General features: G+C 35.3%; 1 protein-coding gene across 1 annotated transcript; it reads left to right on the plus strand.

Moving 5' to 3' along the window:
• EQTN (equatorin) lies at positions 892 to 14,859 on the plus strand. Its single transcript, XM_021085066.1, is given in 7 exon segments — positions 892 to 967; positions 1,201 to 1,326; positions 4,249 to 4,335; positions 8,573 to 8,623; positions 9,838 to 9,894; positions 13,764 to 13,917; positions 14,374 to 14,859. Coding segments are annotated over 7 exon segments (867 nt in total). The 3' UTR covers positions 14,690 to 14,859.

Here is a 15,578-nt window from a genome sequence, read left to right on the forward strand (position 1 = left end):
ATGCACAGGGCCACCTCCCTTTGGTTGAGCAGGGATGTGATGACTCTGTTTTCTTTTAGGATAAGTCCTCTCTGCTTCCTCTCACCCTCTTACACAATTAGATTCCTGCCAAGTTCACTCTTTAGTTTCTCAGATATGCCCAGCTGAAACCACACTGGCTGGACTTCATCTGTGAGTCATCATTACATTGAAAAAAAAAAACTTCTTTTTAAATGCATATGCTTTTTTTCCTGATGCTTATGTCATTTTAATACAAATATTCTCCAGAGCTGAGAGGCTATCCGTCAATATTAAAATGGATGGAGAGCAGGTTAGGTGATCCTTTAATATGAAGAGCAACATTGGTGGCATTGTCCATTTGATTTCTTGCCTTTATTATTATATGAGTCATCATAGAATAAACACATAGATAATTTTATATGCCTAAGTCCTCTTCTGACTTAGTTTTAGATAATTTTCTATATCTGTATGTGAGGTAAAAGACCAGTTTCACTGATAAAAATGTTTTTAGTAAAACCAAAGTTTGTATTTCATAAAGCAAATGCATCCTAAAACCCCTGCTCTCATTTTTCTATCGACAATTGTAATATTTCTTTAAAATACAGGAACTAATATTTTACATTATTTCATGAAAACATACCTCTTAATTTTGAAAGAAAATCTTATGATAGTTTATTTAAAAAACAAAAAACAAAAAACTAAAAACCATCACAGGACCAAAGATAAAGACAGCAGACTAAGTCACAAAGCTTTTAGAAATTCCTCCCTGGCATTCTGACCTCCATCTGGCAGTGACATCATAATGTCCTCGCTGGTTATAGGACCTGCTGGGCAACAGAAAGGAAACTCTGAGACACAGTAGATCACTGGATAAATCACGTCATTTTCACAATGAATTTTATATTGTTTATTGTTTTATATGGGGTGTTTTCCCCAGAGATTAGTGGTATGGATCCCACTTATGAAGGTGAGAAAGCATTTAAAACTTTCACTGAAATAGCAGATAAGGGGTCCCCTTATCCCAGCAAACTGATCCATGGCAATTTTCTGTAGGGTTATATAAAGTTTATTGGTGGAAATATGGCATAACATATTTTAATCTCTGCCTCAAATCCTTTGTGAAAAAAAAAATGTTAGGAAAAGAAAGTAGTCCAAAAAATCAACATATTTTTGATCTGTGGTCATCTTTTTTTTTTTCAGGGCCTTATATAACACCTGTAGGTGAAGAGCCAAAGACTGAACAACCACATACAAAAGAAGAAGAAATTAAGGAGAATATCCCTGCTAATGACAAAACTGATGATTATTATAAAAATACAAAACAATGTAAGATTTTAAAGTTAATAGCAATATATATACAGAAGCTAATTATACTAGTTTGATTTAACTCTTTCTAAAACTCCTATAATAATTTTATTTCCTACTTGAAATTTAATTTACCTTGTAGATGTCTCAGTGTATAAAATGAAATTCTTATTTCCTACAACTTTTTTCATGAGATGTTATGAAGTTTAAGATTCTTTTTGTATTTATCTATAATTAATACAGGGCTTATCATAGAAGTATGGTTATTCACATTAGTAACAATTGACCTAATTTTACGGTGAGTTAATTGAAATTTATTTAGAGGTGTGTTTCAGTTTCCTCTAGGGCTTCTTGAAACAAACTTTCACAGATTTGAGGGCTCAAAGCAAAGTATTTCTTCTGTCACAGTTCTCATAGAAGCCAGAAACCCAAAATCAAAGTTTTGGCCACTCCCTGCTGTGGCCAAAGCCTCTAGGGTACTTAACTTCCCTGCTCTTCTAGCTTCCAGTATCCCCAGACATCCTTGGCTTGTAACAGCAGAACCCCAGTCTCTGTCTTCACAAGTTCTTCCTGTGTCTCCATATCCAAATTTCCCTCTTCTTAATGAGGACACCATTTTGGATAAGGAGCCCACCGACTCCATTGTGACTTCATTCTAACTAATTAAATATTTATGACCCTATTTCCAAATTGGGCCACATTTTAAGGTACTGAGGGTTAGGACTTCACATATGTTTTTTGAGGTGAAGAAAATTCAACCCATAACAAGACGATTTTGATATGTTTGGAAGGTCCACTAAACTTCAGTTTATTCACCATCTCTCTTAAGGGCTTTCTTTACATAAAGTCTACCATTCTAAAATGTGAAAAAGTCCTAAGAAACTCTTGTTAAAATTCAAAAATAATTAAATCTAATTATTGTGGAATCTTTAATAACATTAATCAAAGAAAAATAGAAATACAACAAAGATATATATCAACATGTATGTACACACACACACACACACCCACACACACACACATACACACCCAATGCAGGTACTTTGAAAACTATAATACATAAGTTGTATTTTTTTTTCATGAATCACTACCCTCTTTTGTAGGTTAAAAAAAATCCCTGATGCTCTGAGAGGTCAATTGCCAGGTTTCATAGCTACAAGGAAGCAGTGCCAGAAGTGGTGTCTTATCTATCCACCACAGGTTGCCTCTACTGTATGCAAAATGATGCACTCATTTCCTTTTCAGGATGTACCTCTATTTTTAATTAACCAGAGGGTAAATAAGTCATGAATCTGATTATTATTTTGATTAAAGAAAAAAACTTTCTTAAACACACACACATACAAAAAACATAAATGGTGCTACACTAAAGAATCGCATTATGACTTGCTTTACTGATTTAAAAACTCCTAAGCTCTTTTCACAACTACCTCATTATTTTTATGGAAGTAGAGTACCATAAAATGATGTCCCATAATTTATCTACTACCTTATTAAAAATTAGATTATGTGCAATTTTTCCCCTTGTGCATTCTTCTCATACACACTTGGGTATATGTTCCTTTGGATAGATACCTGGTATTGGGATTTCTGAATCAAGGATAAATCTTTTAAAAAATTTATAAATACCACCAAATTACCCTCTAAATTGTGTCTACCAATTTACCTCCCCAAAGAATGCTTCACAATATCACATACAATGAATATTATTTATCATATTTTGTGAATAAGTGAGAATTTTTCATTACTGTTTAATTTGCACTCCGATTACCTGTGAGGCTGAGAATTTTTTCTGAGTTTACTGGGCATTTTAATGTGTACTGTGAGTTACTTGTTCATATCCTTGGCCCATTTTTCCATTATGTTGTATTTTCATTTATTTGTAGGGGCTCTTTTTACACTTAAATCTTTTCTCTAGGGTAAAAGTAACAAATATTTTCTCCCAGGCTGTTGCTTATCTTTAAACCTGTTTGATTATCAAATTCATAGAAATTTCAGAGAAAATTTACAATTTTATAACATAAATTCTTAATTAATTATAATTTCTTCATTTTTATCTTGTTTAGAAAGGCCCTATCCAATCTAAGACATTAAATTATTTTCCAATTATTTAAATAATTTCATAGTTTTTAACTCTTGGGTCTAAACACAGTATATAGTGTAAAATAGGCATAAATAGTGTAAATAGGCATAAAATGTTATATTTTTCAATGAAGATTGCCAATTGTCTAGAACTAATTCCTCACTGTTATGAAGTTCACATTTAATATAATCTAAATTCCACTTGAAATTAGTTCAATTGCTACCTTTGTATTGTTTCTTTGATCTGTCTTTCCTTGCAAAAATACCACAGTATTTTAATTTTATACTTTCATAACTCATAAAATGAATATTGGGTTGTGATTCCTTTTATTTCTCCATATTTCCAGCTCAGAAATTCTTCAAAATTATGATACATTGATGGCACTGTGTGTGTGTGTGTATGCATGTGTGTGTGTGTGTGTGTGTGTGTCCCCAACTCTCCCTTTTTTATAAGAATAGCAGTCATGCATAGAAAACAAACTTCCGATTACAAGGGCAAATGAATGCTTCTTAGTTGGCTAAAATTTGACAATGCTTATAAAATAGGGATAATATTACATATCTAAAAATCTATTTCAGTACCAATTATGCACTTACATATTTTTTTTAATTCCTTTGATAATTTCTCTTCAGAAAGAGTCATTTAGCATAAGGATACTAGTTTGGCTTTTTCCCCGTGAATTTTATTTTTGACCCTTGCCCCATTCATTATCTTGTAGATGAAGAATATCTCAAATGCTTTATTATTCTTTTCTTGGAATTAGTCAATGCATATGTTTTAAGGGAAAAAATCAGGCAAGGAATGATGTAAAGGAATAAGAAATAGCTAGCTGCTGAAAAGTTTTGATCTTATGTTTTCAGATGTGTTCACAACACAAAATCCAAATGGCACTCAGTCTGAAATAACTGTGAGAGCAACAACTGACCTGAATTTTTCTCTGAGAAACTGTAAGTACCGAAAGGTACCATTGAAAATATGAAAAACCCTTAAAGCGAGATTTCAAAACAGCGCCAGAGAGTATTGTATAGGAAAATGGTCTTGGTGGAGCTAATGTCATCAGGGAGTCTTAGTTCCTAAAATGAGCTTCTACTATGCCATTGCACTGATAAATTCATAATGCAAGGAGGTTCTTACATTTCTTAATCCCTCCCCCCTCCTTTTTTTTTTTTTTTTTTTTTTTTTTTTTGCTTTGCAGGGAACAAAAAATAAAATAACTAAATTTAGGACTCGAGAAAATTGTTTTTTCTTAAACTCATATTTTTACTTCTTTCTGCTTTAAATTTTCAACTTCAAATGTTCTTATTTCCTTTTTGCATTTTCCCACCATGTGTAACTACTGATAGAAAAAAAAACTGTTGCCAGCATGTGACTTTGGAGGGTATTACAAATCTCTAAACTATGTATACCACATCTTTCACCTGAAGTATCAACAGCTCATATTTTTGAAACACAAAAATAAAACAGAATACAAAGAAAAGAGGACGAAAGTAAATAGGCAAAAAAGAATGTGTCTGGCTATGACAATATTCAATACAGGGAAAAGCTAGACTCAGTAATTCCTAGTTATTAATAAAGCAACTTCATAATAATGAACTATTTTGAGCAGTTCCAAACCTTGGGACATAAATGAGATAGGGATACTTAAAGGGAATACAATAATTGGACAAATCACTCATGGGAATTTTGCTGTACACAGCAGACAACATCTTGAGTTGTTTGGGACAAGACACACAGAGGCAATTCTTAAACCAACCAGGTATCTGAAATTCCCTTAGGAGATGGATTATTGAGGACCACAGGACCCACGGAAGAAATTCCAAAACTGTACCTTCTCTTCCCACAATTCAGGTCCCCAAGGGATTGTCAAAGTTGAGTTGGAATAGGAAATTTTGCCATTTTCTAACAGAAGGAGAAAGATTGACATAGTAAACATCTTAGAGGAGCAAGCTCCCCAAGGAGATGGAAATCTTCAGGATAATTTTGACTAACAATCCTTTTAGTCCCTAAAACTACCAGGGCAAGGCAGTAGTTAGGCAATCCAGATATTTTTCTCCAAAGTCTGAGGGTTTCATAACAGAGTTTAAGGATTACTTACCAGTTGTTCCAGTCTTGCCTGAATCAGTGTCAACTCTGGTAACATATTCTTTTTTCCATTCTTGTCAATAAGATCCCTATAAAAGTGCTGATTGTAGGCTCCCTAGAAATATTCCTATAGTGGGATTGCTTCTACTTCATATGGGACTTTATTGACTCCTATATTAAGCAAATTAACTGAAATAGTCAACCTCATGGGCTGGCAGGGATCAGGGGGTGGGGAGGAATGGTCCTCCAATCAAAGTTGTTCCCAGGTACACTCCAGACAGACACAATGTAGACCGAGATATGTACTAAATCAGGCCTGAAAATCCTTGATTTGTAGCCCCAAATCTTCATGGCCAAAGCTCTATTTTGAGTAGTTAACATGCATATATATTTCCAGTTTACAAGGACATTGATGTTAACTCCCTCTTTCATGTCATTACACTGAGCAACGAAGTTGTCCTGAGCCAGTGTCACTTCAAGGCCTAAGCAGGGAACCATGTGAAGCCAATGTTCCTCACCCCATAGATCTTCCTAACCACCAGAGGAGGACTGTGGGCCCATACTCTCAGTTTTTCCTCCTGCTTGCAAATTATAGGCACATTAATCCCACCTCAGGCAACCCATTATCACACAAATTTTATTTTTCAATGCCTTCTTCTTTCCCCTCTTTGAAGGTATCTCAGGAAAATGTCAACATCTTTCTCTTCACTTTTTTTATTCTGTTTTTTAAGCTGGGAAAAAAATGTATAATTACAAATGTTGAGTCAACATTTTTATCTGCTGATAATCCATTATCCCTTTTTCTAGATAAACTCATCAATGAAACAACTACATTGCCACCTCCTGAAAGAACTGAAAATGAAGAAGAAAGTAAAGAATCTATTGAAAAAAATATTCACAGTATTAAAGCTACAACACTGTAGTCAGACCTGGAGCATATCATTATATGACTGAAAACTTTAACTTTCATTACTCTGAGTATTTCATAAAGTAATAGCATGCTTAAAGACTTTGTACTACTATAATTTAAAGTCGCTCTAAAATCTTTTACATGGTGAAAAACCAAAAACCAATTTTCAGATTTACTTGAAAAGGAACAGGAAGTGAGGTCTTTTTAAAATACAGTTTTAGGAGTTCCCACTGTGGCAGAGTGGGATTAGCAGCGTCTCTGCAGTGCCAGGATGCAGGTTTGCTCCCCAGCCTGACACTGTGGGTTAAATGATCTGGTGTTGCTGCAGCGTAGTTAGCAACTGTGGCTTGAATCTGATCCCTGACTGGGGAATTCCATGTGCTGTGGGGCAACCAAAAAAAAAAGATTCATTTTAGTAAAATGTGTTGCATTTATATTTATATAAAGTATTTTATATAAAATATATACACATGCATATACTTTATATAATATACTTAATATATTTTAATATAATTTTAAAATAATGTAACAATCACATGCTTGAGAAATAAACTTGTCTCTGCTCAGAGTTAATCATTAGTGTTTCCTACTATTACTAGGCAGGGAAAGTTCAGAGTGAGGGTTTGCAAAATCAAAATCATCATTTGAGTTTTCTGACAAGAATATATATTTTTTCACTTCCAAAGAGTTTTACTTTTTATTAAGATTTTTATTTTTTCTATTATAGTTGATTTACAATGTTCTGTCAATTTCTGCTGTACAGGAAAGTGACCCAGTCATACATATATATCTATATATGTACATTCATTTTCTCACATTATTCTCCATCATGTTCCATCTCAAGTGACTAGACAGAGTTCCCTGTGCTATATAGCAGGATCTCATTGCTTACCTACTCCAAATCCAATAGTTTTCATCTACTAACCCCAAACTTACAGTCCATCCCACTCCCTCCCAATCCACCTTGACCACCACAAGTTTGTTCTCCAAGTCCATGAGTTCATATCTTTTCTGTAGATAGGTTCATTTGTGCTGTACATTGAATATTGATTTTTTATAAATTACTTATTAACATATAATAACCCAGGATGGTTCTCCCTTTTTTTTTTTTTTTTTTTTTTTTTTTTTTTTTTAGGGCTGCACCTCAGCGTACAGAGTTCCCAGGCTAGAAGTTACATCAGAGCTGCAGCTGCTTCCAGCCTATATCACAACCACAGCAATGTGGGATCCAAGTCGCGTCTGTGAAATACACCACAGCTCAAGGCAATGCCAGATCCTTTACCTAGTGAGGGAGGCCAGGGATCAAATCTGCATCCTCATGGGTACTGGTTGCACTCATTACCACTGAGCCACAAGGGGAACTCCCTGATCTCCTTCATCTTAAATGATAAGTGGTCTAAATGAAGACAGTGGCCCTGTCCTTACATGAACCCTATATTCTCCAGTTCATGCACTCCAAGTATGTTTCTAATGTGATTACTCTGAGTTAGTTTGCATCATTATCACTACTAAGAAAAGAAAACTTTTGATACATTTAAAAATAGAGATATGATCATAGTGGTATTCCCCTTCTTAAATATCTTCAGTAATTTACTAGTAGGTTTGGGGTCATGTTCTAAATTTTTAAGGAGGTTTTCAAGTGTGAAATGAACTGATCATTAAAGAACTTTCCAGTCTCTTCTCTGGTCACATTCCCCACCCACATTCTTCACTCCAGACTTCCTAAAGCTCTCAGAGCTTACCGAATGTGCTCATGACAACCTGAGTTTACTCACAATGGAATGGCCTCTCTCTCACCTAGTTTGCCTGGCAAACAATTTCTGGTTCTTTGAGCCTATACTGGAACCTCAGCTCCCTCTGGAAGTGTTTCCGGCCCCTGCATGTTGAATTAGATCCCTCTGTGCATAACACCTGTGCATTGCTATTAAAGCCCTCATTACCCTGCAACACAAATAACAGTGATTCTTGTCAGCTTCCAATGTTGAAAGTGTGTTCCTTGAGCTAATAAAGCCTGTGTCTTGTTCATTTCTGTAGCTTTAATGCCAACCACAGGGTTTGGCACATGATACAAGCTCAAGGTATAACTGCTAAGTGAATAAACCAACAAACAAGTGAATGACTGTTCTATCAAAATTTTACTAATGCCAAATGACCTTATTTTGTTATCCTGTTTTATTTTGTTTTTTAAACAGAAACAACCCAGGGTCCAAATGAGCCTGCATTTTGGACAATGTTAGCTAAAGGTAAACTCATAATAGTTAGGTAGCTTGGAAAATGTTTCAGTTTTCTAAAGTCTTCTGTAAGAAACCCAAGATCAAAGTAAATACTTCTAATACTAAGAATTACTAAGTCAATATTTTTCTGCCATCCTCATAGGTAATAACAATTACAAAACACATTTTCTGATTCTCCCCACAAAAGATTTATCCTCCTACAAATGTTGCAATCTAGTCATTTAATTTATGATTAAAATTTTTAAATAAGGCTCTTGCTCAATATAATCCCTCTTTGTATTTGGGATAATATGCACATAAGCACATGGAGATGCCTGAATTAATGCAAAGTATATAGCAAAATGTATGCATGCATAAAAGTATATAGCACAAATGTACAAGCATGCATGTATAAATGTAACATGCCTATCATCTATAGATGCATACATGTATAAATGTAATTCATGTATCACACATATATGCATGTGTTATTTTTATAAATGTGAAATATATACCATATTAAATAGATCCTCAGTTACAGATTCTATATTTGTGAATTTACCTACATTTAAAATTTATTTAGAAACCTCCAAATCAATTCTTGCAGAATTTTCCTCATCATTTGCAGATATGTGCAAAGTAGCAAAAAAAAAAAAAAAAAAAAAAAAAAAAATTGCCTGATGCTCTTGTTCCTAGCTGAGGTAAAACAAAGGCCTTCTTTTTTTGAGCTCTCATACTGTAAATTGTCTTTCTTGTGGTCTATTCAGTGCTAGGTGTTTTGCATTTTTGTGCTTTCCATTGGCGATTTTGCTCTTTTAAGTGGCTCCCAAGTATATAGTATTACAGTGCTGTTTAGTGTTGCTAAACTCAAGAAGATGTGATGTGTCTTAGGAAGAAAAATGTATTATATAAGCTTCATATAGCTGTAAGTTATAATGCCGTTTACCATGAGCCTGATGTTAATCAGCAATATATAAAAAATGAAGTGTCTGTAAACAGAAACACACATTATATATTGATTGGTTGATAAAAATGCTGTGACCAGAGGCTCACAGGAAACTAACACTGTATTTCCATTAGGGACAATGGTGGTTCAGTATTCACAACTTCAATGCTCACATAATGTAGAGCATAACTACCCTAAACAGTGAGAATAAACTCTGTACAGTATACACATACATACATACACACAATTTTAGTAAATGAATTTTATTTACCATAACACCAATTTATTGTTTTAACAGCTATAAATGCAACCACTGAGGACAACGAACGAGATCAATTTTTTCACCCAATTCCAAGTAAGAACAAAATACTTCAATTAAATGCATACATAAATACTTGTATACATTTAAGTGTCTGCATGGTGATACTGTTTTCGCCAGTAAGGTGTAGTATAGGTAAGAGGGTAGCATGGTGGCTGACATCATACCAGAGAAGACATTTACTGTTTTAGGAAAGTTGCAGTTCCTGAACAGTGTTCTTCAATGACCATATTGCAGATGGCTGTTTTCATTTTCCTGTTTTGTAACTTCTATTCCTGAAACAGTAAGCTAAATGGAGGAGTAAGCAAGTGAACAAGACATATGATGCAGTTTTTTTTTAATTGATAGACTTTAATTTTAGAGCACTAAAAAAATATTTTTAGGCTTATAGAAAAATTGAATAGAAAGTACAGAGTTGTCATATATTCCCTCTGCTCAACATCCTGTTATTAACATCTTCCATTGGTGTGGTGTGTTTTTTTTAATAATTATAATATTGATACACTATTAACTAAACTTCGTAGTTTACATTAGTGTCCTCTCTTTGTGTCATACAATTCTATGTATTTTGAAAAATGCATAATATCTTGTGTCCACCATTACAATCATACAGTGTAGCCTCACTGCCGTAAAAATCCCGTGATTTGACTTAGCCATCTCTTCCTTCCCCAATTCTTGGTAATTACTGATCTTTTCACTGTCTTTAGAGTTTTGCCTTTTTCAGAATGTCAGAGTTGGAAACATACAGTATGTAGCCTTTTCTTATGGGTTTCTTTTGCTTAGTACTATGCATTTAAGAATCCTACATGTCTTTTTGTGGCTTGATAGATAATTTCTTTTCATTACTGAATAATATTCCATTGCATGGATGGACCAGTTTATTTATCCACTCACCTACTGAAGGGCATCTTGGTTTTTTCCACATTTTGGCAATTATAAATAAAGCTGCTACAAACATTCATTTGTAGGTTTTTGTGTAGACATAAGTTTTCAACTAATTTAGGTAAATACAAGGATCGTGATTGCTGGATCATATGGTAAGACCATATTTAGATTTGTAAGAAACTACAAACTGTCTTCCAAAGTGGTGTTTTGCTTTCCCACCAGCAACGAATGAGAGAATTCCAGCTGCTGAATATAGTTTTCATTAATGGATTAATTTTATTTATATAACTTGATGGAAAATTCCACAAGGCAATATATTAATTTCTTCCAAACCTCTTTCCCACAAAAAAATACATTGAAAAAGAAATAGTATCTGGCAATACATCTAAGGCCTGTCACCTCAACTCTTTACTGAATTATTTGACAGGTACATCCACTTGCCTTTCAGTGCTTCAAGAAAATGGAGTCAGTCTTCTTTGTTTAGAAAAATGTTATATAGGAATGACAAATGATTTAGAAATATTTTGTCTTGGAGTTCCCGTCATGGCTCAATGGTTAACGAATCCGACTAGGAACCATGAGGTTGCGAGTTCGATCCCTGGCCTTGCTCAGTGGGTTAACGATCTGGCGTTGCCGTGAGCTGTGGTGTAGGGTGCAGACGTGGCTTGGATCCCGCATTGCTGTGGCTCTGGCGTAGGCTGGCAGCTACAGCTCCGATTAGACCCCTAGCCTGGGAACCTCCATATGCCGCAGGAGCGACCCTAAAAATGGCAAAAAGACAAAAAAAAATTGTCTTTTCAAGTAATTACATTGAGAATTATCTTCTATTATGTATTGAGCACATCCTACACTTTACATGCATTATTACATCAGCCCACACAGCAACTCCTTCATGGAGTTCAACCGACTTTCATAGTTGGTGTTATCTCCATTACACCAATTAGGAAACCAAGGGGGAAAAAAAAAAAAAAAAAACACTGCCCAAACTTGTAATTAGCTTTTCTATAATTTCGACCATCACCTTGATGAAATGTACTACAAGCACACCTCTTTACAAACACCCTTTTAAGGAGTAGCAAAGCAATTCAGGAGCACAGCCCATTTTAACATAATTTGATTATTCCCAAAGTAATCTGCCTCAAAGTCAACATATCAGTCATTGACAACTGCACACGTTTTATCCACTTACTCTAGCCTTGCACTTTGAAAATTACAATTTTTTAAATATCAGAGGGTATAGACATGGGAGCTTGTCATTGCCTATTACCAAAACATCATTACATAGAGAATAATGAAAATGCTTGGAACTTTTGGGTGAGAGGAGGTTGGGGGAAAGGGGAGAAATATCAACATGGTCATTTAAAGTCACTATTTAAATGTCTGTTAAGTCAGACATATATTCAGCAAGATATAAAATTTGGCAGTAAAGATATATTTTCATTATTTTAGTAAAAAGACTTTTGGCATATCTGTATCCTGGAATGATTTTTATTACATAATTTAATTTAGAAAGTTAATTAAGTTCCGTATCTTTAACATCAAGATGCTGCTAGATTTGATCACAGTAATAAAATGGCAAATTCAGTTCTTATGCCATGGAGAAAGCATCATCATCCTTTTAGCTTAAAAGAAAAACTAATGCATGTCCCAATGGTAGAATTGCATCTTTCTTTCCTGAAGGACTAACCCCTTGTATGTAATTTCACCACATTTTTAATAGTAATCTCTTCAGAGTCTTGAAATGGTTTTTATTTTGCTGGGGGGTTGGGTCTGATACATATGCATTTTTTTTTCATTTTTTTTTTTATTTTCCCACTGTACAGCAAGGGGGTCAGGTTATCCTTACATGTATACATTGCAATTACAGTTTTTCCCCCACTCTTTTTTTCTGTTGCAACATGAGTATCTAGACATAGTTCTCAATGCTACTCAGCAGGATCTCATTGTAAATCTATTCTAGGTTGTGTCTGATAAGCCCAAGCTCCCGATCCCTCCCACTCCCTCCCCCTCCCATCAGGCAACCACAAGTCTCTTCTCCAAGTCCATGATTTTCTTTTCTGAGGAGATGTTCATTTGTGCTGGATATTAGATTCCAGTTATAAGTGATATCATATGGTATTTGCCTTTGTCTTTCTGGCTCATTTCACTCAGGATGAGATTCTCTAGCTCCATCCATGTTGCTGCAAATGGCATTATGTCATCCTTTTTTATGGCTGAGTAGTATTCCATTGTGTATATATACCACTTCTTCCGAATCCAATCCTCTGTCGATGGACATTTGGATTGTTTCCATGTCCTGGCTATTGTGAATAGTGCTGCTATGAACGTGCGGGTGCATGTGTCTCTTTTAAGTAGAGTTTTGTCCGGATAGATGCCCAAGAGTGGGATTGCAGGGTCATATGGAAGTTCTATGTATAGATTTCTAAGGTATCTCCAAACTGTTCTCCATAGTGGCTGTACCAGTTGACATTCCCACCAAAGTGCAGGAGGGTTCCCTTTTCTCCACAGCCCCTCCAGCACTTGTTATTTGTGGATTTATTAATGATGGCCATTCTGACTGGTGTGAGGTGGTATCTAATGGTTGTTTTGATTTGCATTTCTCTTATAATCAGCGATGTTGAGCATTTTTTCATGTGTTTGTTGGCCATCTGTATATCTTCTTTGGAGAAATGATACATATGCATTTTAACATTTGGTAACCTGGGTTTGATACCAGATTTTGACACTACGAGACAAGGGCAAACCCATAAACTGTGGTCCTGGAAAATGGAGTGAATGAAGTGAAGGATAGCTCCTCCAAGATTATTGTGAAGGTGAAAGGTAAAAAATTTGAGTACTTAGCCATAGGGTGTGGCCTCAAGCCTTCTTTGCATTGCGTGGGGGTAGAGGTGTGAGAGCAGTGAAGAAGGCTTCCAGATGATGAAGGCTTCTCTTCAGTTGCTTTGTTATTTTTATTCTTCTGTGAAAACAAGCAGAACAGTGTCACTCTTTTCCATTGCATTTTCTTTCTTTCCTCTCAGATTCTGATTTAAACCCTGCAAATGAAGACAACCTGGCAAAACTACAGGAAGCCAAATTAAAATTAATGCTGGGCATCTCGTTGATGACCCTATTCCTTTTTGTCATCATTTTGGCAGTCTCTAGTGCCATGCTGTACAAAATGAAGACAATGAAGTAAGTCTACAGACATCCAGAGTCTTTATAACATGCGTGGCAGGAAACTCTTTAGTTGATTGCTAGGAAACATAACTCCCAAATTTATAAGATATTCAGTTTGGCTCCATTTTCCTTATAGGGGTTGTCTCTCAAGAAATATCCCACCTGAGCTTTTTCCCAATATTTTAAATTGTCATCTAGAGATAGAAAAAACCCTAGTCAATTGGAAAGGGTATAGAGAACCTAGAAATGCATTCTTTTTAAATAGCCTTAAAACAAAAGTGTTATGAATTCTGTTTGAAATAGCACATCTGTATAGGGCCTGATGTTTTTCATTGATTTATACAGCATTATAATAATTAACCAATATATTGGACAGAATTCACATAACATTTTAAGATGCTTTTCTAAGTTAGGTTGAACTGCAGATGTACACAATTAAAAACAAGTCTTGATGTATGTTTTCTTTTTCAGATATGAAAAATCATGTGAGAGTGGTGAATACTCTGTCAACCCAGAGCTGGCAACTCTGTCTTACTTTCATCCATCAGAAGGTGTATCAGACACATCTTTTTCTAAGAGTGCTGAAAGCAGCACATTTTGGGGCACCACTTCTTCAGAATTAAAGGACTCAGACACTAAGTCAAAGTCTAGGACAACAGATGTGATTTCCACAGTCTCAGATGAGACAGGCGTGAATGACGAGTCAGACTTAATTCAGAGTGAGGAACCGAGCGAGGAACTGGAGGAACTGAGCGAGGAACAGAGCGAGGAACCCACTGATGAATAGACAATTTTTTTGTCATAAAAAAAATGGTTTGGAAACTCTGCTGCGACCGTCACATTTTCTGGTGTCTTAAAGGGCCAACGTATTCAATAAAATTCTCTCATCTACAAAAATTACTTAACGGAAAAAATACCATGAAATAAGGTGTGGAAAACTTCATCAAGTAAAAATGATCCTGGAAAGTGACTGATGGAAAGTATTCACTCTAGGCTGGCTGATTTTTAAATGAGAACATTTAGACATTTACCTTACTTGGGGGCATTTTGAGGGCTTTCAAGGTAATCAACACTAACTACACCCCTCCCCACCACCAAAGCAAAAAGAACACACCTGTTCATGTTTTACTGGCAAAACAGCTGTGCTGTATCAAGAGACAAAACTAGTACTAGAGACTCCTAGCATTCTTAAATTGTTTCAAAGTCATCTACAGGGCTGCTCTCACAGGACAGTAAGAATTAGAAAAAAATTATTTCCATCTCTAAGGTATCCACAATCATTTGAAATATCATGATGTTCCAGAAGAAGAGAAAGGAAGAAGGGATCCCATCATGTAATTTCCTAGAGGGGGATTCACAGACCCTTCCTTCTCTCTTCCTCCAAGCACCCAGCTCAGTATGCATTATTAGAAGAAAAGCAAAGATCTCAAACACTAATTCAATTTATTAGTGACTTATGAAGCCATCTATCCTAGGAGTATTTCTGTTTACAAAGACCAATAGAATAGGAATACTATTTCCCTTTTAGGAATCAGTTTCAACTGGAAGGATTTTAGGGACATGTATTGGGTCCTATGTGGCCATGTATGTATGACAGGGATAGGAAGAACTTAGGACAGGTTTTATCATCCTTTTAAATTCTCACCTACTTTATTCTGGGCACTCCGATACATTAT

The sequence above is a fragment of the Sus scrofa genome, chromosome 1, assembly GCF_000003025.6.
Source record: "Sus scrofa isolate TJ Tabasco breed Duroc chromosome 1, Sscrofa11.1, whole genome shotgun sequence".
NCBI classification, from domain to species: Eukaryota; Metazoa; Chordata; class Mammalia; order Artiodactyla; family Suidae; genus Sus; species Sus scrofa.